General features: G+C 34.0%; 1 protein-coding gene across 3 annotated transcripts; it reads right to left on the bottom strand.

Moving 5' to 3' along the window:
* LOC122503864 (titin) lies at positions 1-23,842 on the bottom strand. 3 transcript variants are annotated; one of them, XM_043614616.1, is made up of 11 exons: positions 22,946-23,842; positions 21,417-21,601; positions 21,141-21,337; positions 13,130-18,740; positions 7,987-12,871; positions 5,924-6,035; positions 5,044-5,842; positions 3,451-3,567; positions 3,255-3,369; positions 1,984-3,149; positions 1-1,670 (listed from the first exon to the last, which is right to left on the bottom strand). In XM_043614616.1, exons 1-11 carry the CDS (start codon positions 23,088-23,090, stop codon positions 738-740), a joined length of 14,265 nt encoding a protein of 4,754 aa, XP_043470551.1. In that variant the 5' UTR covers positions 23,091-23,842; the 3' UTR covers positions 1-737. The 3 variants fall into 3 exon arrangements, with proteins under 3 accessions (XP_043470551.1, XP_043470548.1, XP_043470549.1); XM_043614613.1 differs by having other exon boundaries at positions 7,987-18,740; XM_043614614.1 differs by having other exon boundaries at positions 2-1,670; positions 3,255-3,351; positions 7,987-18,740.
* Positions 23,843-25,607: the final 1,765 nt, after the last annotated feature.

Genomic DNA, 25,607 nt, shown 5'->3' with positions numbered 1-25,607 from the left:
GATCAATAATTCATGAGTAATTAATATTTTTGACAAATAATTCACGAGTAATTAATATTTTGATAATTAATTCATGAGTAGTTAATATTTTGATAAATAATTCACGAGTAATTAATGTTTCGATAATTAATTCATTGTCAAGTAATTAATATCTTGATAAACAATTAAAAAATACCAAAAAAATAAAAAACGAAAAGAAAAAAAATTTTCTTTGTCAAAAATTGATGAATAACAATTTGGATAAATAATCAAATAATTGATTGAAACTAGCTTATTATTATTGGCAGCGAAACCAATTAATTAATTAATTAAACTTGACCAACAAGGGAAAAGAATTAATTAAATTTTGAGACTGGAGTCAGAGAGAAGGCGTCGTCACAATTGTCCTAATAATATAATAAAGTCCAAATTATCGGATTTGACAATAAATTGTTTTAAAAAAAAATTCTTTCGCGTCATTTTAACATTTTTATCTTTACTAGCACACATTCATACATGCACACAAAAACTAGTAGTCTTCGTTTATAAAAGCGTCATTTTGACAACACTGAGGGGTTGGGGGGACAAACTACACGTCACACTTTCGACTCTCAGTTTTCTTTTTTCTCATCACACATAATGAGAAATTCTTCAATATGAAAGTAGAAAGAATTGGTATACAAAGATTGGAAAAAGAAGAAAAATTCCCTTTTTTTTTCTTAAAAGGGGAATTAAAGTTGGCCAAGATTTCACTCTTGCTACGATTCAAGATCGTCCTCACGTTGACTGCTGAAGTATGAGACGAGACCGCCAAATTCACCGGAGCCCTCCTCGTCGTTTGGGTGTTGTTGGGGATGAGGTGGTTGTGTTTGTTGTTGTTGCTGTTGTGGTGGTGGTTGTTGTTGTTGTTGCTGGGGCTGAGGAGCCGTTGGTGGTTGGATTGGTGGTTGATTGTCGGAGGAGGTTGAGAAATGTTCGGCGGGATATGGGGAGCCTTGATAGGCGGCGGCGTCGTCGGCGGTGGTCATTGGCGGCGGGGGTGGGTAGGCACCGTAATGATAGTTGGGCGGCGGGGGTGGATGATAGGGGGAGAAGTTGCCAGGTGGTCGACTGGGCGGTGGCGATGGTTGTTGGAGCGAATGACTTCCGGGCGATGCGCCAGCGAATGGTGGCAGTTGGTGGCGAACGCCGAGAGTGTTCTCGGGGAACCTCGACATTGGCGGTCCACGAACGTAAGGCGGTGGGGGTGGGGTTGGATCGCCTTTAGCCAGGGGACTGCCGGAGGTGGGCGGAATCATTCCCGGCACGTGGCCAAGTGGCGAACTGCGGTCGCGATTGTTTATTGATATTGGACCGCCGCCCGATGGTGAGGGATCCATTGGATGGTGTGACGAGTGGTACATCTGGGGACCGGGACCTCGGAGTCGCATTGGAGGCGCTCCTGAGCGAACCGCGGCGAAATGGGGAGGCATCGCTGGTGGCGGTTGTCGATATGGTGATGGAATTCTACCTCGTGGTTGCATGTCGTAATTTGGTCGGGGACCGCCAATTAATTGTCCACCGGGACCGCCAAAGTACTTGTGACCCATTGCCGTTGCGGCCGCGGTGAATGATTGCGGACTGCCTGGAACCGGTTGCGACTGGAGCATTCGCGTTATCACGGAAGACTGCTGACCGGGCTGTGGATAACCCTGAAAAATCAATAAACATTTTTAGACACATTGAAACCAAATACAAAACCATTACAGGATTGCCAGAAAAATTTAATTTTGTTGATCTCTAGCTCTTCCCTGATTTTCAGACTTTCGACTTTTTCCCTTAACCCTAAACAATATTCTGATTAACTCTAAAAATTATTACTTAGATACTCAAAAAAATGTCAATTTTTTTTAGTACTTTTAATAAAAATCCCTAATTAATTTTACTTTTCTCTAAATTACCTGTCTTCCCTGACCTATGGCAACCCTGCGATTAGCATTATTTTTCTAAAATTTTTCTACATACCTGTGAAGAATTGGAAGCCTGGGTTGACGGGGATCCTTGAATATTTGGAGCTGGAGGTGTTGACGGCGCTGAACCGGAAGTACTGCTACCAGGAGTGGGAAGAATATTTGGCATCTCGTCATACTTTGACGATGGATTCGAATCGGTGCCCATGCCCATCATACTAGTGTCCATAGGATTTTTGCCGACAGCCTCAGCAGCTCGTGCAGCCTCTAAAGCTAGTGTTTTCTTACCTTTACCCCGACCGCGTCGTTTCGGCTTCATGGGCGAGCCCTCTGGACTGAAAAGTTGTCCATCTCCGGGCATCATGGTCATGTGGGCCTCAACAACATCCGGCGTCATCATTCCAGGCATGACGGACATATTCGGAGCTGCTAAATTGGGAGTCATCAAATTTGGTGACGACAGATTTGGTGACGTCATATTTGGCGACGTCATATTGGAAGATAACCCCGGCGTCATTTGTTGTCCGGACAATGGCAGAGGCATCGCCGAAAGGGCGTTAATGTCTGTCGTTCCGTCCCTTCTCATTTGTTCGGCGAGTATTTCAGCCTTGCTGCGTCGTCCTCTCTTCTTCTTCTTCGGCACTTCGCCATCCATGCCCTCGGGAGCGTTTTCACGTTCTCGTTCAGCGGCCAAAATCTCCAGTGCCTTCAGTCGAGCCTTCTCCATTTTTTTCGCCTCACGTTCCTCCTTCTTACGTTTGGCAATTTCAATTGCTGCCAATTCCAATTGTCGTTTACCATACTCCTCGTCCTCCATCATCATTTGAGTGAATTGCTCGTCGTCAATGTCGGCCAATTCACCAGGACCAAGTCCAGCGAGAGATCCCTCGCCAACTTCACTTGACACTAGACCGCTGCCGGAAATATTTGGATCATGCATCGAGACATTGTCAACCTTATCCATTACCATTGGATTTGCCATTGCCTCAACATCCACGCCCTTCAGCATCTCCTCATCGTCCATTAATGGATGCATTGATAATTTTGACATTCTTGGCTTATTTTTACTGCCTGGCTTTGGTCCCGGCTTTTTCCTCTGTCTCATTGTACCATCGTCATCCAGCAATTTTCTCGTTGGACTTTTACTCTTCCTTGGCTTCTTGATTTTTGGCGATTTCAATTTTATTTTCGTTCCATCTTTCTTCGGCGAGTACGTATCACCTGAAATTTTTTATATTCTTCATATTGATTTTCTTCTTTCAATTATTCAAGGTTTGTGAAGAAATAAAAAAACCTAATAAGAGAAATTAATTAATTCTTTATTACCTGAATCGTTTTCAGCATCTTCATTAACTTCCTCATTGTCATTGACAACGAATTCATCTTCGCTCTCTTCTGTTTTCCTCAAAGCTTTCTTCAGTTCCTGTGAGAACAGGGAATACTTTTTATTTTTATTATCGTGTTATAATTGCAAAAAAAGAGATTAAAGGGAAATTATTTTTATTACAAAAAGAATTCTTACCTCCTCACTGTCGGACGCCATCGCCTCTTGATAATTAATTTTCCTTCCTCGCGTTCGTCTTCCAAGGATTTCTTCCTCACGCTCTGCTCGTTCATCAGGTAGACCACCATAAATGATCTGTCAAAAACGAAATTAATAGTTTGCTAAACTAATTCAAAATACTTTTAAACCAGGGTTGCCACAAAAATTTAATTTTGTTTTCCCTGACTTTCCCTGATTTCTAGACAAAATTTTAACACTTTTCCTGACTCTCAAGAATATTCTGATTAACTGATAAAAATAATTATATAAAAAAATGTCCTATTGTATTCATTTACAAATCTCTTTAACTGTACAATTTAAAACATCAATAACTTATTTTTTAAATAAATATTTAATCATTATTATTTTTCCATAGAAATTAAGATTTTCAAAAATTTCAAATTCAAACCTTTTTTGAAATTCAACAACTTAAAAGAATATTAAAACATATATTAGAAAAAAACTTCAAATAATTACAAAGAAAATTCAATTAAACCTTTTTTAAAAAATTTTTTCTACAGAATTGTTATTTAAAAGTATGAAAAATTTAAATTTTCATAGATTTTAATTTAAAACATTTTCAAAATTCAATTATTTCTAAAAAAAATTCACACTATAATGCTTTTAATATTAAATTATTCTCTAAAATTTCAACTAAAATTTATTTTGAAATCAATTTTTATAAGAAAATTAAACAAGAATTCAATTATTTAAATACAAAAATAAATAATGTATTGAATAATTGAATTTTCAAAAAGAATTTTATCAAATTTTTAAATAATTAAATTCTTTTGACGAATTTTAATAACATTTTTAAGAATAATTACATTTTTCGAGGAATTCGATTAAAATTGTATTTAAAAAAAATTTAAATTCTGGGATGAGTTTTATTATTTATGACAATAATTGAATTCCCGAAAAAGAATTTTATTATTTATGAAAATAATTGAATTCCTATAAAAAAAACTTGATTATTTATGAAAATAATTGAATTCTTAAAAAGAATTTTATTATTTATAAAAATAATTGAATCCCTATAAAAAATTTTATTATTTATGATAATAATTTAATTATTGCGAAGAAAATTATTAAAAAATTTGTAAATAACTGAATTCCTGTGAAATTTTTATTATTTATGAAAATAATTAAATGTTTGCGTAGAATTTTATTAAATTTTTCTTATAAATAATTGAGATCTTTTTGAAAATTTTATTAAAATAGTTATTAAAATATTAAAATAGATTGTATTGAAAAACATTGTGAAAAATATTTAAAAATAATTGAAATTTTGCCAAGAATTTTACTAAAATTGTTAAAAATAATTGAATTTCTGTGAAGAATTTTAATATTTGAAAAGAAATCATTGTGAGAAATAGAAAAAAATTGAAGGTTTTGTATTAGAATTCATGGTAATTTCAGTTTATGAGGTAAACAGAAAATACACAAAAATTCAGAATTTTCTTATGAGTTCTAAAAATTTAATTTTTTCCAGTATTTTTAATAAAAATTCTTGACTTTTCCCTGACCTGTGACAACCCTGTACATGGAAAAAAAATTTGTTTTAAATTTTACCTTTCGCCGAATTTTCTTCTCCTTTGGCATGAGAATTTCCCTCCTTCGCTTTTTGGAATACTCCTCCAATAGAGGATGAATGGGAATTTTAACGAGTTCGTCAATTTTCTCATCTTCCTCCTCCTCTTCCTCTTCTTCCTCTTCTTCATCCTCCTCCTCTTCCTCTTCCCCCTCTTCTTCTTCCTGATTCGAAATTTCACTCTGTGGAGGAATAACTTCCTGTGGTTGAGCAGAAATTGTAGCTTCCACATTCGGTTGTGGTTCAATTTGTGGTTCAGCTTCTGGTTCCGGTTGTTGAGGTTCAGGTTCGGCTTCAGGTTCAGGTTCAGGTTGCTGTTCCTCTTCATCTTCATTTTCCTCTTCTTCTTCCTCATCTTCCTCTTCTTCCTCCTCGTCCTCATTATCCTCCTCGTCCTCTTCATCCTCCTCATCATCATTATCCTCCTCAACCGGAACATTATCCAATGGTTCGGTGGTATCCATTGTCTCGGGATTATCCACAATTTTCGCTGTTTCATCAATTTCTGGTGAATTCTCCGATGGTGGTGTATTACTAACCGATGGAGTTTCTTCGGTTTGCAATTGATTTTCTTGTTGATTTACTTCAGGAGCGGGATGTACTTCTTCTGTTTCTTGTTCGTTTTCTTTATTTTCTACACTCTCGCTAACTGCTCTAATTTGCTCTTCCTCTTCATTATCGCTTTGATTGTCGGAATGCTCGATAATGCGTCTTCTCTTCTTTTTCTTTTTCGATTTTGTTTTCATTATCCAGCGTGGTTTCGATGGTATCGTCTTACTTCTGCAAAAAAAAAGAGTTAATAATTTAAAACACCCTAGATTAGGAAAAAAAGAATTTTTTTTATAGAAATTAAATTATTACCGCTTTTTTCTTTGTCTCCATGAACTGTCACTTTCCTCGCTTTCTGATTCTTTGCCCCAGCCGCGATTCTTTTTTCTCTTTGGACGATCGCTTTCATCACTGTCGTCATTAACTGAAAGGAAGAAAAAAGGAAAAATTGTAAAAAGAGAATTTAGAAAAAATGTATTATTTTAAATTTTAACTGAAATAAATTTTTAAATCAATTTTTATTCGAAACTTCAACGAGAATTTTCAATTATTCAAATAATTGAATACAAAAATAAATAAGTCACTAAATAGTTAAATGTTTCTTAAAATTGAATTCTCATAAAAAATGATATAAAAAAAACTTAAAATAATTTTAAAAAAATTCAATTAAACTTAAAAAAAAGAATTCTACACTATTGTTAGATAAAAGTATGAAAAATTCAAATTTTCAAAGATTTTAATTTGAAATAATTTCAAAATTCAATTATATCTAAAAATTCACGCTATAATGCTTTTAATATTCAATTATTATCTCAAATTTTAACTTGAAATTAATTTTTAAATCAAATTTTATTACAAAATTATACTAGAATTTAATTATTTAAATAAAAAAACTAATTTCTTGAATAATTGAATATGTTTCTTCAAATTGAATTTTTTCGTCAAATTTTAATAAAATTTTTAAGAATAATTACATTTTTCGAAGGAATTCGATTAGAATTGTATTAAAAATAATTGAAATTCTGTGATTTATTTTATTATTTATAAAAATAATTGAATTTCTAAAAAAAATTTTTATTTTTAATAAAAATAATTGAATTATTGCGAAGAAAATTGTAAAAAAAATTTGTAAATAATTGAATTCCTATGAAATTTTGATTATTTATGAAGATAATTAAATGTTTGCATAGAATTTTAGTATAATTTTTTTCTTAATAATTGAATTTATGAAAATAATTGAATTCCTACAAAATTTTTTTATTTTTAATAAAAATAATTGAAATATTGCGAAGAAAATTGTAAAAAAATTTGTAAATAATTGAATTCCTGTGAAATTTTCATTATTTATGAAAAAAATTAAATGTTTGCATAGAATTTTAGTAAATTTTTTTTTTCAAAAATTGAATTTATTAAAAGAACTGTATTCCTAAAGAGAATTTTATTCATGAGGATAATTGAATCTCTGTGAAAATGTTTATTTACAAAAATAATTGAATTATAGAAGTTTTATCGAGAATTTTATTAAAATTTTTCAAAATGATTGAATTTCAGAGAAGAATTTCATTATTTATAAAGATAATTGAAATTTTTACAAGAATTTTTAAAAAATTTCGAACATAATTGAATTTTTGTGAAGAATTTTATTACTTTTGAAAATAATTGAATTTCTGCGATCATTTGTAACTTCTCCAAAATTCAATTTTTTACTGTTTTTATTTAAAATTCTTCTATAAATCCATTAGTTTTAATAATTAATTAAATATCCATTAAATAATTTCAGAAGAATTTGGATTATTCATTTTTTTCAAATAACTAAGTTCTTAAAAATGTTAATGAAATTAATTCAAAATTGTAATTTTCCAAAATGTTAAATTGAAATCTTTTGAAGTTCATCAATTTATGAAAATATAGACGCAACTGTTTAAAATTCAATTTTTAATTTTGAAATTTTTAAGCAAAATTATTCATTAAATAATTTATAAGTAATAATTTTATGACTGTTCTTCAAGAATTGAGTTAATAAAGAGAAATTATTGTCATAGAAATAGAAAAAATTGAAGGTTTTGTATTAGAATTCGTGGTAATTTCATAGTTTGTGAGGCAAACAGAAAGAAACCAAAATTCAGAATTTTCCCATGAATTCTAAAAATTTAATTTTTTCCAGCACTTTTATTAAAAATCCCTGATTTTTTCCGATTTTCCTGATCAATTTTACTTTCCTCGATTTTTCCCTGAATTCCCTGAAAATTTTCCGATTTTCCTGATCAATTTTACTTTCCTCGATTTTCCCCTGAATTCCCTGACTTGTTGCAACCATTAATTAATTAATTAATTAATTAATACTTCTAAGAAGTAAAAATTGAAGTTGTACTCACTGAATTCTTCATCGTAGCGAGTGGTTCTAGCCCTGGTGGATCTTCTCACAGGTCTCTTGTTGCCTTTCCTTCCTCTTCGTCTAGTAGAGGAGAAGGACTCATCAGTGGAACTATTCCGATCGTCGAAATCTTCTTCATCATCGGAACTCGAACCCTTGAAGTCCTCATCACTGATACGATCATCCTCCTCACTGCTCACGTCCAGACTATTCAGTTTTCGATGCTTTTTCCTAGCCAATTGTTTTCTGACAACAATTCTCTTTTTCTCCTCCTCATCATCGTCCTCCTCCTCCTCTTCATCGTCGTCCTTGTCTTCCTTGTACTCCTCATCGCTCTCCTTCTCCGACTTATCCTCATTGTCATCCTCCTCCTCCATTTGCTTCTTCAGAGCCTCCGCTTCCGCTTCCTCCTTCTCCGCATTCACAATCGTCGTAATATCCTTTCCTCTTCCCTGATTACCAGCACCTTGCACAGCCTCAACCTCCTCCTGAATCGCCGCATTGATCATATCGTCATATTCATTAAATTTATACGTATTAGCACATCGACGCTCCCTGAGTTGATAGACAGGTTCACTTTCGTCACTACTCGAATTATCGGAACTCGACTCCGAACTCGATGACGACGACGACGTCTCGTCGGATTGACTCGAACCTCCCTCTTTCTCACCGTCTTTTTTGATGACATTCTCAAGACTAATTCCAACGTAGGCCAATCGCTTTTTCCTGAGTAATTCACTCTCGAGTTTCTTCGATTGATTATCGAAGTCTCTGAGTTTCTGTTGGAGTTTCAGCACCAGGGAAGTGTGCTGACACGGTGGACAGAACCAATCGCCCTCGGGAATAATCATCAGAGCCGGTCGGAGGCAGGAGCAATGCCAACCCTTATCACAACTATCACAGAGTAAAATCCATTCCGGATGATCGGCCTTCTCACACTTTTGACAAGCGTACTCGTCATCAACTTCCTCCACGTCACTTTGCGATTTTTTCGCCGTTCTCGCTCGTCTCATTGGCTCCGCCTCTTCATCCTTCTCCAAATCACTTTCAGGCGAGAATTCATGATCGCTCTTCAATTCCAGAGAGACGTCACTTTCGATTTCTTCCTCCTCTTCGACTTCGTTCTCCTCATCGCTACTCGAATCTGTCGAACTCTCCCAGGGCTTTGATTCATTGAACTTCTTCTCCTTTCGTTTCCTCTTCTTTTTCTTCTTCTTCTTTGACTTTACCTCTTTTTCCACTTCCTTTACAACGACGATTTCCTCCTCACTCTCCGGCTTGTACTTCTTTCTCTTCTTTTTGTCGGGCGAGTCCTCTGGTTTTCGACCCTTAACCTCTTCTTCGATTCGCCTCTTGTCCGCCTCTTCTTTTATCTTCAATTGCGCAATTCTCCTCGAGGCCCTCACTGGCATTTCTGAATTCGACTGCGATTCGGGCATGTCTCGTCCGACCATTAAACCTAGAACCATTTTTCGTTTCTTTCGCTTCTTTTTCGAGTCGGGCGTGTCATCCAAAGACGCCGCATCCGGTGGATCGATCGATTGATCTTCTGGTTCTTGTGCTTCCGGTTCTTGTGATTCCGGTTCTTGTGATTCTGCTTCTTGGGATTCTGGTTCTTGTGCTTCTGGTTCTTGAACCTCTTCGACTTCGCTTTTCTCAACTTCGGATTTTGGCTCCTGCGAATGGGTGTCTTCGATAATCTCCGGTTCTTGGTCCTCTGACTCCGGTTCAGGTGTTTCTGTCGACTGTCCTCCTCCTCCTCCTCCTGGTTTTTGTTTCTTCGGTCCTCGGAAGCCGCCTCTTCGTTTACGTCCCCTAGGTCTGCCTCGTGGTTTCTTGGACGCGATTTCATTCTCGATGACGACATCATCATCATCATCATTTTTGTTCTCCTCCGCAGGTATCGCAACGGGAGTTATAGTCTTTCCCGCCTCGTCTTCGGAACTGATCGCAATTACTCGACTCTCCTCGACCGATTTTCTCAACTGAAGATCGACCCTCCGGCCCCGAAGTCTCATTCTCTTGCCACCTTGATCCTCCTCGACGATTTTTATACTTTCGGGAGTGATTTCAATCTCTGCCTTTCGGCGCTTGCGGGTTGGTTTCGGCAACTCGGGACTCTCCGGCTTTCGACCGGTGAGTTCCGTGAAGGACTTGACACGAATACTCATTCTATGAACCGGTGGTGGCGGTGGTTCCTCGGGCACTGTTTTCGATGACTCGTCATCGGCCAGGGGATCCGTCTCCTCTGGGGGATTGAAAGTTGTGTCCGAATCGAGTGGCATCGAGTCGTCTGAATCAATTACTATCGACTCAGCCGGTTGGGGTTTTGTTTCAATGACTTGCGGTTTTTCCTCAATTATCGGAGGTTTCACCTCAATTATCGGAGATTTCACGATACCGAGATCTTGTCGTACGCGTAAACTCCTGGTGACTCGGACGTTTTCCACCACTTTTGACTCTTCGACAACTTTCTTCTCTTTCGTCGACTCTTCGGATATTTTCACCTCTTCTTGAACTTTGGAACTTCTGGTGTTCTTCTTTCCTTTCTTCTCCACTTTCTCTTCTTTTTTACCAGACACTTTTTCAGCGGAAGTCGACTCTGGAGCGGAAGCGATTTTTTCCTCCGAATTCGCCTCGATCGGAACATTTTCATTCTTCTCGGCAATTGCTTCACTGACACTTTCATTTAGATTCTTCGTTTCACTGTTTCCTTGTTCGTTATTGCCTTCGATTTGTTCGCTTTCCTTCGAAGAATCAACGATCGTGACAACATTTTTCTCCGGGGCGTCAAGAATTTCTTCTTCTTCTTTCTTCTCCGAATTCTCGATTATCGCCACATCTTCTTCGTCCGAACTTTCGATAATCGCCACGTCTTCATATCTACCGCCCGAATCCGGACTATCCGATCTTTCAGAAATCCGATCCTTATTTTCCGTCTCAGAAGATTCATTGATCTCAAGTTCAGAAGTAGTATTCGTCGGTAATTTCTGACTTTGATCGCCAGGAGGTTTTACTTTAGCAGGTGGACACTCTTCGCTATCGAAATTAACACCCGATCGTTTGGCATCTTTCTTAAATTCTTTGATTTCGGGAACATTTTTAGTTTCGCTACAAGCTCCAGGATTATCAATTAGATTATCAATTCTGCTCTTTTCACTGATATAATTTTCCAGTTCTTGTGTCTCTTGTTCTGTAAATATAATAGTATTTTCATCAAGTTTTGCTCTCTCGTAAGGGGAATTATTTTTAAGATTCATAATAGGCACTTCTTTTGGAATTTTTATTGTTTCTTGGGTTAAAGTCCTTTCCTCGTATGATTTATCATCGCAGTCTTCTTTTCTTCTTTTCGAAGGCTGAATAATTAGCGATGGATCGTCAAGTGGATCACTCTCGTCACTGTGTAATGTAAACGATTTTCTACTTGGTGATTTCTGATTTAGTTTATTAATAACTAATTCATCAGTTTTCACACTCTCTTCTTTTTCAATATCTATATTAACAGGCACTGAATCGAAACATTCCCTATTTTTTGGAATTTCAGTCTCGGTGGGCTTAATAATTTCTAGTTCAGGAACTTCATTATTTTCCGTGTCTCCTTTCACTTTTTCATCAATTTTCTTCTTGGAATTTTCATTTTCGGAAATTTTATCGAGATTTTTAATATTTTCCGTACTGGCAATTGGAAATTGTTTTAAATTTGTGTCGGTATTGGCGATTATTGAGAAAGTTTCCGACTTTCTGGCGAATTGGAATTCTTCGTTATTATCGGAATCACTTTTTTCATTGAGAGTACTGTCGATTTGATTGCAGAGATCGTCAACTTTTCCGGATTCGATAAATGCCTCTTGATCTTCGGAATCGTCAACCATATCCATACTGTCCGTAACAATATGCTGAACTCGATTGCAAATTTCCACTGTTTTTTTCGTCTCCATTAAAGTTTCTTCGTCCTCTACGTTGAAATTCGTTAAAATTCCCGTGGAAATTGGTTTTTCTTTTGCAAATTCTTGAATATCCTTCTTCAATATTTCAGGATCTTCGATGAAATTTGTAGCTTTTGGTTCATTAGATAAAATATTTTCATTGGCGATATTAAGTTGTTTTTTCGTTTCTAATTCCGTTGGGGAATCAACAATTTTCGGATTTTTAATTTCGACGGTTGATTCAATTTCTCTTTTGTCCTCAAGTGGAGATTTGAATTCTTTTTTGTCCTCAATTTCGGTCGGTGGTTCAACTTCTTTTTTCTCAATTTCAATTGGCGTTGGAACTTCTTTTTTGTCTTCAATTTCAGTTGGTGATGGAACTTCCTTTTTGTCTTCAATTTCAGTTGGTACTTCGACTTCCTTCTTGTCCTCAACTTCGGTCGACGAGGGAACTTCTTTGTCATCAATTTCGATCGATGAGGAAACTTCTTGTTTGTCATCAATTTCTACCGAAGAGGAAACTTCCTTTTTGTCTTCAGTTTCGATCGATGAGGAAACTTCTTTGTCATCAATTTCAATCGATGAGGAAATTTCTTTTTTATCATCAATTTCGATCGATGAGGAAACTTCCTTTTTGTCTTCAATTTCACTCGCTGATGGAACTTCTTGGTCATCAATTTCAATCGATGAGGAAACTTCCTTTTTGTCTTCAATTTCACTCGCTGATGGAACTTCTTTGTCATCAATTTCAATAGATGAGGAAACTTCCTTTTTGTCATCAATTTCACTCGCTGATGGAACTTCTTTGTCATCAATTTCACTCGGTGATTCGAATTCCATTTTTTCTTCAATTTCACTCGGTGCTTCGACTTCTTTTCTGTCCTCAATTTCGGTTGGTACTTCGACTTCTTTCTTGTCCTCAATTTCAGCTAATACTTCGACTTCGTTCTTATCCTCAATTTCGTCTTCAATTTCACTCGCTGATGGAACTTCTTTGTCATCAATTTCAATAGATGAGGAAACTTCCTTTTTGTCATCAATTTCACTCGCTGATGGAACTTCTTTGTCATCAATTTCACTCGGTGATTCGAATTCCATTTTTTCTTCAATTTCACTCGGTGCTTCGACTTCTTTTCTGTCCTCAATTTCGGTTGGTACTTCGACTTCTTTCTTGTCCTCAATTTCAGCTAATACTTCGACTTCGTTCTTATCCTCAATTTCGGCCGTTGATTTCTCAATTTCCTCAATTTCAATCGACGATTCAACTTCACCGACATCAATTTTCGTTGGAGATTCAAAATTCGTTGCTGATTGTATGTCTTCAGTCTTGTTTGCATTATCATTGCCGTTATCAAATTCCTTACTACTATTCGATTCCGATAGATTAATTACATCTTTGGTATTAATTTTCGCAATGTTTGACAGAATGTTGACATCATTACACAATTCTTTATCGACTTTGAGATTATCTTGGTCGTTATCACTTGCGTTGTCATTCATTTGAAGGGGATGATTAGAAGTTTCGTTATTATCATTGTCAATGCAACTTTCATCACTCCCGTAATCGCCAACAAGAGATTTTGATTCTTGAATTGTTTCCATTGGCAATTTTTCTCCCATTTCTTGTTCACTATTTGAAGGTGGATTCATTTCTTGAGCGTTGTCTAAATTATTGTCCAACGATTCGGTTGTTGCTTGTGGGAGTTTCGATTCGATGGATTCAATCGGAAGAATTGATTCTTGAGAAACTTGGGGTTCTTGACTCGATTCGTTTGTTGTTTCTAATTGTTGGATAGGATTTTGGAAGTCAGGAAGATTTTCAGAAATTGTGTCGGGAATGTTCGAAGCCTCTTTTGATTCTTCTATCATTTCGAGAGAAGTTGTTTCTGGTTTCTCACTTTCTGAAATAATTGCTTCTTTCGTTTCTTCAGGAGAATCAATTTTCTCTTCTTGATTCGCTTCTTCCATTTTTTCTGAAGGATTTAAATCTTCTAATTTGGAAACAATCGTTTCTTCCTTTTCTTCAGGAGAATCAAATTCCTCCTCCTGATTCGCTTCTGAAGAATTTAGATCTTCGATTTTGGAAACAATTTTTTCTTCCTTTTCTTCGGGAGAATCAAATTTCTCTTCTTCCATTGTTTCTTTTTCGCTTTTGGAAATAATCGCTTCCTCTTCGGGAGAAATTAGCATTTCTTCTTGATTCGTTTTGGAAATATTTTGAATTTTCTCACTTTCTGGAACACTCGATTCCTCTTCTTCTTTTTCTTCTGGGGAATTCAATTTTTCTTGATTCGATTCTTCAGGAAGATTTAAAATTTTCTCTCCTGGAATATTCGGCTCCACTTTCTCTTCGGTAGGATTTAATTTCTCTGATTGATTCGATTCTTCGGATTGATTCGAAACTTCTGCCATTTCAATTTGTGATTCTTCTTCTGGATTTTGTGAAATTTCACCAGTCTCTAAAACACTTGATTCCTCCTTCGAACTCAACTCCTCTGGAATATTCGAACTGGTTGTGAAATTTGTTTCGATTTTTGCTACCAAATTTGAATTTTGTTCCGTTTCAGAAATATTCAATGTTTCTGCTTGAGAAATTGATTTTGTTTCACACTCATCTTCTTCTTCTTCTCTCGTTTCGATGGGACTGGAAACTTTCTCTTCAGAAACCATTGAAATTACTTCCTTCTCTGCTTTGGATTCAAGAATTTCGGCGTCAAAATTTTCCTCCAGGCAATTTACTTCTATCGTGTCTTGAGAAGTAAAAGGTAATTCCGTTCTTGCTTTAGGAACATCCACACTTTTTGATTTTTCACTTTCCATTGAAGGTTTTTCGACTGGAGAATCAAATAAATTTGAGTCATCTTCATTTTCACTTGGCCCTTTGCCCAAATTTTGACAAGTTTCCCCAAAATCTTCAACACTTTCGGGAGAAATTTCCGATTTTTCGTTTGGAAGTTCTTCGTCGAAATTTTTATTGCTATTGTCCTCGAAGTTCGTGAGATTTTCCTTGTTTGGTGATAAATCTTCTGTGGATTTTTCTTCCAAAAGTGACTCTTCCATTTTATCTTCCAAAACAGAATTTTCTTCTTCTTCTTCTTCTGCTTCTAAAAGTAAATCCTCGGTAACTGCTGTTTCTGGATTCGGAAATTCGGTGTTTTTCTCTTCTAGAATCGAATCCTCGTCGTATTTTCCCTCTAGAATCGAATCTTCGATGTTTTTCTCTTCTAGAATCGAATCCTCGGTGTCTTTCTCTTCCAGAATTGAATCCTCGGAATTTTTCGCTTCTAGAATCGAATCCTCGGTGTTTTTCACTTCTAGAATTGAATCCTCGGAATTTTTCGCTTCTAGAATTGAATCTTCGGCAATTTTTCCTTCTGAAATCGAATCTTCGATGCTTTTCTCTTCTAGAATTAAATCGTCGGTGTTTTTCTCTTCTACATTCGAATCTTTAATGCTTTCGGCTTCTAAAATCGAATCATCGACACTTTTCGCTTCTAGAATCGTATCCTCGGTGTTCTTCGTTTCTAGAATCAAATCCTCGGTATTTTTGTCTTCTAGAATCGAATCTTCGGTATTATTTTCTTCTAGAATCGAATCCTCGATGTTTTTCTCTTCTAGAATCGAATCCTCTGTATCTTTCTCTTCTAGAATTAAATCCTCGGAATTTTTCGCCTCTAGAATCGAATCTTCGGGGTTATTTCCTTCAAAAATCGAATCTCCAGTGTTTTCTTCTTCTAGAATCGAATCTTCAGTGTTTTTTTCTTCCAGCATCGAATTCTCGGTATTTTTCTCATCTAAAATCGAATCTACAGTATTTTTCTCTTCCATAATCGAAGTCTCGGTGTTTTTCGCTTCTAAACTCGAATCTTCAACGGTTTCTTCTTCCAAAATCGAATCCTCGACGCTTTTTGCCTCTAAAATCGAATCTTCGACACCTTTTGCTCCCAAAATCGAATCTTCAGCGTTTTCTTCTTCTAGAATCAAATCCTCGACGCTTTTTGCTTCTAAAATCGAATCTTCAGCGTTTCCTCCTTCTGGAGTCGAATCCTCATCGTTTTTCTCCTCCAAAAGCGAATCTTCAATTTTTTCCTCCAAAAGTAAATCTTCTTCCATTGCTTCCGAAACTGGATCTTCAATTTTCGAAACTGCCTCTGCAATCGAATCTCCAGCGTTGGCTTCCAAATCTGAATTTGTTTTTTCACAAACTGTCGCCGATTTTTCCTCCGTTACCAAATTCTTCTCATTGGGAATTGAACAATTTTCATCTGGAGTTGTATCTTCCGGGCAATTTTCCGCTTGTTCCTCAGAAAAATCGTCTTCTTCCATTTTCGAAGCACTTGGCGAAACTCCTTCGTCCGTTGGTTCCAAATTTTTAATTTCCTCCTCGACTTTTCTCAATTCTTGCTCGAAATTATCCTCGGAAGGTTCCTTGCTCTCTTGTCGAGTAACTTCACTGTTAAAATCTAGACAATCCGGAATTTTCTTCTCCTCTTTCTCTATTTGCGTACTTTCGACTTGATTCTCGCAAATCGATTCACTTTGATTATCAATTTCCCTGTTTTTTGATTCCATCTTCTCACTCTTTTGATTATGTTCCGCATTTTCAGCTGTTTCATTATTTTCTTCAATTATTATTTCACTTCTTTCTTCTAAATTTGATTTCTCACTCAAAGTCTCAGATTTGTCGACTTCAATTTTCGAATTCTCGGATTCTTCCGTTTCGTTCTCCCCTAGTTGCGAAGTACTTGATTTTTCAATTACAATTTTTGAAAATTCACTTTTCGGATCGGAATTTTCGATAGACGGTAAAATTTCACTGTCTTGGGATTCATTACTCGCAAGAGGTTTGAGATTATTATTGTCCTTTGAGACCTGAAAATTCTCGGTTGTGTCATTTTCCATGACACGATCAACTTCGTCTCTTTGTCCAAAGGAGACGCAATTGGGTCCGAAAAAGAATCTCGGTGGTGATAGTCGATTCTCCGCTTCGTCGCAATCCTTTGATATGTTATCGTCGTCGTCCTTCTTCTCCGGTCCGCCGACGTCCCACCTCGATATCCTCTTCAATGGGGATGTGGAAGATTTTGCAATTACTTGAATTCCAAGAGTGGGTTTGAATTTCGGTTGGAAATTCTCCTCCTCTGGCTGGGAGCAATTTCGGGAAATTTTCGAATTCGAAATAATGTTATTCGGCGGAAGAGTGTTTGTGGTGGTTTCGTCGATTTTCGTGTCCTTCTCTTGACTGTCGCTGGAAGTGTCATCGCCGGGATTGCCGGTATCACAATCGGCACCGGAACCTTCGCCGTAGAAAAAGAGGACATCCTCGACAATTTCCTCGCCGACGAGGAATCCGACTGGATTTGGAGCGTCGCAATCGCTGCCCGAGCCTTCGCCCTGGACCATCATTAGAGGTTCCTCGATGGCCTCGCCAACACCGTCTCGCCACTCGGGATTGAAGACTGGTCGCTTGTCAGTGGGTCGAATTGGAATCACGTCGGGCCTGTGTCTCTTGACAATTTCACTTTGCACCATTTCCTGCTCGAGATTTCGTTTCAATGGTCCAACGCCCATGCGAAGGGCAGCGAGTTTACTCGGATCGGGAACAATGCTGTAACTTGGTAAACGATGCTCGTCCTTGGTGGGCGTTCGTCCCGATTGATGATAAGACGGTAAATCATAATTAGTGAAGGACATTTGTCGTTTACTGAGATCGGCGACCATTGCATGATTCCTCATCATAACGGCCCTAGCATCGTACGCTAATGGAGCGTCCTGTTTGTTCGTCTTTTTTGTGCTCAAATCCATTTCCTTGTGCTGAATATTGTCCGTATAATTATGAACATTTTTGTTTGTTTTCTTACTAGAGAGATCAATACCTGAGAAATCTACTGGTCTATTGTGATCGTTAGCACTCTCCCAACTGCGCGGCGACGTTGAAAGATCAATTCCTCGACGATTTTTTAATGTTTTCTCAGTACCGCGTAAATCTTGGGGGAAATCATCGTTATTCAATATTGCCTGATGATTTGTTTTTGCCAAATTCTCGGCTATCTTCTCAAGTGACTTAATTGGCTTCTCAAGTTTCTCGGATTGTATCCTAACGAGATTGGCGGCTAATTTATCGATTGGCTTGATCGAATGTTTATTGTGAAGAATCGATGATGTCTCGAGAACGTTGCTACTACTACTACTGCTACTAATTTTACCAGAAAGTTTCTCCAGAGTTTTCATTAACGAATCTGGTGTCTCCTCTACTTGTTTCGTTAATTTTTGGTCCAATTTTTTCACCTCGATGTTTAATTTCAATGGTGATGTTGTTATTACAGGAGTTTCTATTGATTTCACTTCTTCGGTGGTTTTACTGTTTTCGAATTTTCTTCGACTTTCATCTGTTTTCTTTTTACTTGGAATTTCAATTGGATTTTCAATTGGAATTTCAATTGGTTTTTCAATTTTGTCAGCTTCTTTTAAATTCGCTATTTCGGAAGGTTTTGTTTCTTCGATTTTTGTGGTTTCTTTTAATTGTGGAGTTTCGGTTTTTTCTTCTTTTGGTGACTCCTTCACTTCGATGGAAATTTCATTTAGTGTTTTTGGAATTTCAATCGATTTTGGTAATTTTTCTTGATCTTTTAAATTTATTTCCTCCTCGACTTTCTCGACCTGGGGAAGTTTTTCCGGTTCGGAATTTACTTGTTCATCGGGTGCTGTTTCCTGTCCTGTGTCAATTGTGGGTTTCTCTAGAGTTTCCAAACTACTGCTGTCTTCATTTAGAGGAATTATTTCTCCATTTGACAAGGAACTTATGAGATTAACCATTCCTTCACGATCCCTAAAAACAAAATTAAAATTAATAATCAATTTAATTAATTTAATTAATTTCGAATGAACAAAATTTTGGAAAAACTGATTTTTCTGGGTTGCCACAAAAATTTAATTTTGCTTTTCCCTGATTTACAAACAAAATTTTAAATTTTTCCCTGACTCTAAAGAATATTCTGATTCACTCTAAAAATTATTAGATAAAAAAAAATTTCCATTAAATTTATTTAATTGTAAAATTATTCGAAAACATCAATAACTTCTTTTATAAATTAAAATCATTTAATCATTATTATATTCCATAGGAATCAAATTTTCAAAATCTCAAATTCAAATCTTTTGAAACTCAATAATTTATAAGAATATTTATTGTAAAACATAAAGAAATCGATCACTCCGAGTCTTCGACTCGGAGTAATCAGTTTCTTCATGTTTTATAATAAATAAAAACGACTGAGTGATAAAATCATATTATTTTATATAATAAGAAAATTTTTTATTGTAACTTCTTCAAAAATATTTCCATTATTTCAATTCTATTATTATTTTCTAGAATTATTTTTAACTAAAATTCTTCTTTATATCAATTACTTTTCATAATTTTTGAAAAAGTTCTTTGAGAATTTTCAAATCCGTTTGTTTAAAATTCAATGTTACGAAATTTCATCGATTATTCGGAAATTCTTCAATTAAATAGTACATATTAGAAAAATAAACTTAAAATAATTTTTAAAAAAATCCAATAATTAAACTTTTTCAAAAAAATTAATTTTACAGAATTTTTAGTTAAAAGTATGAAAAATGTAGATTTTCAAAGATTTTAATTTAAAAACCTTTCAAAATTTAGTTATTTATAAAAATTCACGCTATAATACTTTTAAAATTCAATGTTTTTCAAAAAATTTCACCAAGACTTTTTATCAACAAATTTTTAAATAATTGATTTCTTTGGACGAGTTTTAATAAAAAAATTTAAAACAATTACATTTTTTAAAAAATTCAAATAAAAATTGTATTAAAAGTAATTGAATTTCCGCGATTAGTTTTAATATTTATGAAAATATAATTGAATTAATTGCGAAGAATTTAATTATTAATGAAAATAATTGAACCCTTGTAAAAAATTTTATTATTTATAAAAAATAATTGAATTATTGCGAAGAATTTTATTAAAATTCCTAAAAATAATTGAATTTCTGGAATAATTATATTTTAGATTAGTTTTGAAGATAATTCAATTCTTTCGAAGAATTGCATTAAACTTTTGAAATAGTTAAAAATATATTAAAAAATTCCACTAATTCCAACAGAATTGAAATTAACAATTTAAAAAAAATTAGTTCTACCGAATTGTTGATTATAAATGAAATATGAAAAATACATATTTTCAAAAACTTTAATTTTTGAAACCTTTTCAAAATTCAATTATTTCTAAGATTTCATGCTATAGATAATGCTTTTAATATTCAATTGTTTAAAATTTTAACTGAAATTCATTTTTAAATACAAAAACAAATTATTTTATTGAATAATTGAATGTTTCTCAAAAATTTAACTCTCAAAGATTTTTATCAACAAATTTTTAAATAATAGAATTTAATTATTAATTTTAGAATTTATCAAATTTTTGAATAATTGAATTCTTTAGACGAATTTTAATAAAATTTTCAAGAATTTTTATTTTTTGAGGAATTCGATTAAAATTGTATTAGAAATAATTGAAATTCAGCGATGAGTTTTATTATTCATGAAAATAATTGAATTTCTAAAATAAATTTTAATGCAAATAATGGAATTATATTAAAATCCCTGAAAATAATTAAATTCCTGTGAAATTTTTATTATTTTTTGTGAAAATAATTAAATATATACGCGCAAAATCTTATCAAAATTATTTTTAAATAATTGAATTCTTTGGGAAAATTTTATTAAAATTGCAGATATTGAAAATCGTTGAATTGAGGAAATTTTTTTTTTAATAATTGAAATTTTGACAAGAATTTTATTAAAATTTTTTGAAAATAATTGAATTTTGGAGAAGAATATTTTATTATTTATAAAGATAATTGAAATTTTGAAGAGGATTTGTTTCAAAATTTTTTAACATAATTGAATTTTTGCAAAGAATTTTATTACTTCTGAAAATAATTGAATTTCTGCAATCATTTTGTAACTTCTTCATAATTCAATTTTTTAAAGGGTTTTCAACTAAAATTCTTCTACAAATCCTTTAGTTTTAATAATTATTAATTAAATAATATATATTCAAAAATTGAACTAATTTCAGAGGAATTTGAATTATTAAAATTTTCTGATTTTTCCCTGATTTCCCAGATCAATTCTACTTTCCCTGAATTTTCTGACCTGTAGCAACCCTGTTTTTAATGGTAAAAAAATAAATGAAACCTACTGGGCGACAAGTTCCCAATTTTCATCCTCTAAATCTTCGCGATAAACTCTTATGTTACATTCCTCATCGAGTTGACACCAGTAAGATAATCCAGTTTTGTCTCTTCCCAAAGGTTCCAATCTCAATTCACTTCCAGTTTGTTTATTCAATTCGTTTTTGAATTTTTGATTAAAGTCGAATTGCGCCTCGAGAAGAACCTAAAATTGATTTTTTTTTGTCTTTATATAATCCATTATTAAATAAAACGAGAAATATAACTTTGATTTTTTCCCATACCTTTAGAATTCGTAATTTGACAGCAACACGTGACTTTTTGTATCCAAAACGCTCCAATTCCCAACCATCCTGATTAGAATAGGTGTGACAGAACTTTACCAAAGCTCTCTCCCATTTGTCAGCAGTGACAGATTTTCTCGTTTTTCGCATCAATTTTATGTGTAAATCAATTAAAGGTTGTGGCACTGCAAAAAAAAAAATTCTTCAGTTAAATTCGAATTTGCTTTCGAATATTCCCGCGTCGTTCTCGGAATTGACAAAAAAAAACCTTTTTTTTAAATCAACGATTTAGAAGAAAAAGTAAATTTCAATTCAAATGTTTAAGATTTTTCGATCAACAAATCAAACAGGAAAAATTTGTAAACGTAAAGTTTTTTTTTGAGAAAAGAATTGTTTTCTTCAAATCGTTGATGTTAAACGTCGAAATTAAACGTTGATTTAAAATTTTAAATTATTTTAACTTAAACGTGTTATTTTAACGATTCACAAGTTTTTAACGTCCAAATGAACAAAATATTTTTTACTACAACAAATATTTTCATAAATATTGCCAATTGCAATAAAAATTTCAATCAAAACTCAAATTTTATATTTTGAAGCTTTGTGATTAATTTTTGTGACAAGTGACGTAAATAATTATTGTAGTAAAAATTTAATTTCAGAAAGAAATAATTATAAACTTCGTTCAGTTGAACGTTCGGAACTTTGGGAGCATTTTTTAATTTTTTTCCCACAATGTTTATTTGGGTTAAAAATTTCTCGAAATTTTCTCTTCTTTAGACTTTTTCGTCTTTAAGTAAAGATTTTAGTTTTCTACTATTTTTTTTTTTGAGGAACTTTACTTAATATTTAATTTACAATTGAATATTTCGACAATATTTTTATTTAATTTGAAAGTAGGCAAATTTTTGGAGTAATTGAAATATTCAAAATTTCAAACATTTTCGCGAAAGAAAATATTTTTCCAAAAAACCTGGAATTTTCTCCTCTAAACATCTTTTTGCAGTGGGTGATAAAAAAAATAAATAAATCGACAAGTCAAATAGACTCAACGACAGTGAAATGAAAGCGCTATTGTGCTTAGAAGTAAAAAAAAAAGGGTTGGCTCGCCTATAGAATCTTCATTTTAAACAAAAATCCAATAGAAATGTGTGGTGGATATTCGAAAAAAAATCACGTGGATGAAATAACAAACTCGCGGTGGTCAAGGAGAGAAGAGGGATAATGTAAAACCTCGGAAGGAAAACGTGGAACAAAATAATAACAAGAAAACAAATACGAATCTATCCGTCAATATCAGGCGGCAATCACTAAATTTTGCTCTCGACTCTCGAAAAACATACAAGTGGAGTTATTTTTTTTTGGTTAGAAAAAAGAGAATTTATAATTCTAATTCGATTCTTTGGAAATATTAAAAAATTTTCTTGCTGCAAAGAAAGAAAAACTAAATTAACCCGGAAGGAAAAATGAATTGGGAAAGGTGCGGGAAAGGAGCGCCCGTTTTCAATTCAATGAAAATTTCCACTCACCATCTTGTGTATTTTCAATCATTTCCTGAAGCTGTGCAATATCAGGATATTCAATGCCACATTTTTTGCCAAAACATTCAAGAAATGAGCAAATCACAGCGAAATTTGGGTCACTCACGCAGGAGGCTTCGTTATCGGACGCCATTTTTCCGCCGCTCTTGCCCGTCGTCGTCGGTCGTCGCGCCTCGCACACACTTGTGTCTCTAATTGAGAGAGAGAGAGAGAGGGGCCTTTACCGACTCATCACAAAAGTACCATTTTTTTTTTTTTAATCTTCTTTCAATACATAAAACAATAAAAATTCCTTTGAATATTTCACTAGTTGAAAATTAGTATATAAAATATTAAAAATGACGCCTTTAGGATGTCGAGGGGGCCAAACTAGAACGAGACGCTTCCTGGACGATACACCGCTCCGAAAACGTAACACGCACACCGCACCACAACATACACTGACCCCTCCCCACCCACCCCCCGGCCAGGGTGTCTAACAAAAATTGCAGACACCTCTGGCTGTTTTTTCTACTTCTTAATTTTCCTCTATTCGCCAGCGATTTTTTGTTTTACGATGCACCAAAAAGAAAAAAAAAAGGAAGAGTAAAAAAAAACACTAAACTTGTCACTTTCTCTCTCACATTGTACGTAACTTGGCAAATTTACAAAGAATAGCGTTGCCGTTGTTCAATTGCCACACCATTCAATATTCCTGGGTGTTTTTTTTTTTCCTCACTATTTCGGTTTTCTTTTTATGCGAGCGCAAAAAATTTATTCGCTCCTTGAACGAAACACCGCGAAATTAGCACTGAATAACTCCGAACGATGCCTATTTCGCCTTCCTTTCGGGCTCTCTCGGTCTCTCGGTTCTTCGGCATCGACAACAGATCATAAATCGTCCCAACTGAATGATCACCACTGTCCTACAGGTGCGTAACAATAGAATTCAAACACCATCACCCCCCTCTTTCATAATTATAAACAAAGTTTTTTTTTTTTTTTTTTTTTTAATTTCTCTTTTACTTCGTAATTTCTATTCAAAATTTAAAGAATAATTTCGAAATAAAAAAAATTATTATTTTAAAAAGAAATTTTTTGATATTAAAAATATTTTTAATGATTCAATAGGAGTAATTTTCTTTTTTGGAAAAAGTATAGCCGTTCGACATGGACAAATAGAAACACTTCTTTTCTATAAATTAATTTTTTGGGGGGTTTTTTTTTTAATAAAATAGAATTGATAGGGTTTTAATGGTCTTTTTTTTGGAGAATTTGAGAGATTGTGAGGGAAGTGTGAGGAGGGAGGGAGGGGGGATTATTACAAAGTAACCAGGGGCGAAAAGGTCAAAAGTTGTGCCCTTCACTTTAAAAGTTGGCATTATACAACACACAACCCCCTTCTCTTAACTTTCATGCTCGACGTGTTCAGTTTACATGAGTTTTACCATTCACCTTCAAAGAAATAAATGTTGGAGGCAAAGAGTTTTTTTTTTTTTTTTTTTTGAAACAATTGCACTATGGTTAGTTTTCTAAGAAATGCGAGTATACACCTCGTGTGGACATAAATTCTGATAATAAAACCCGAACAAAAAATGTGTCTTCAAAATTGTAGAAATAGATTTTTTTTTTTCAATACCTTTTTTCTCCCAATCTTGTTATTTATTGTTCCTATCAATTTTGATATTCACGTGCTAATCATTCAAATAATTCTTTTTCTTAGAGGGAAATTCAAAAAAAACGAAAATTTACCTTCGTTGCATAAATTTTATTTGCAGTACTAAACTGTTTGTTCTTTGTTTATAACTTTTTGAACTATATTAATAACTTTGAAAAGTAAAAAGTTTGTCGAGGGAGTTGAAAAACTCTTCTTTAGTTTCTTGTATTGTAATTGTTGTAATTTTCTGTTTTTCTACTTTGGAATTCTTTTTTTAAAAAAAAGGCTTTCTAGCTAGAAGCCGCAATCGATCGACGACCACGGAGTCAAAAGAGGGTGTTTCCTTACTTGCTCTAACGATCAAAGCTGATTTCGTAGAACTAGAGATAGTTGAATTGGAAGAATTTGAAAAAAAAGAATTACTTAACATGAGGATTGATTGTTGAAATTAGAAATTAATTGTTTTTATTACTACTGAGTAGATCAATATTTAAATTAGAAGAGGAAACGAAATTGATTGGAATTTAAAAGTTTTTGTGTAAACTTCAATAAATCAAAGTTTACTTTTTACGAGAGAAATGAATATTCACTTGAGGAAAGTGAATATATTAGGGTCGGGTGGAAATTTACTTATTGAAAGTGAAAATTTACCTAATTGTTGATAATTCAACACAAAGATTCGCTTACAACAAGTTATTGTAAGCGAAAATATTCATTTTTTGAGAGTTAATAGAGTCGCTTATTAAAAAGGCAATAATCACTTTGAATATGTGAATTTTCGCTTTCCATAATATACGAATATTTGGTTTCCAAAAGTGAATATTCACATATTCAATAAGTGAATATTCATTTATAAAAAATAAATGTTCACTTGGTAAAAGTCAATATTCACTTATTAAATGTGTAAAATTATTTACATAAATTGTATAGAGTGAAAATTCACTTTGTTAATATTCACTCCTTGGAAGTGAATATTCACTTGGTTAATATTCACTAATTAAAAGTGAATATTCA

This window comes from Leptopilina heterotoma, unplaced genomic scaffold (assembly GCF_015476425.1).
Source record: "Leptopilina heterotoma isolate Lh14 unplaced genomic scaffold, ASM1547642v1 Lhet_270, whole genome shotgun sequence".
Classification (NCBI taxonomy): Eukaryota; Metazoa; Arthropoda; class Insecta; order Hymenoptera; family Figitidae; genus Leptopilina; species Leptopilina heterotoma.
Note: the sequence above shows the minus strand (reverse complement) of the source record. Positions and strands in the feature narration are given on the sequence as shown.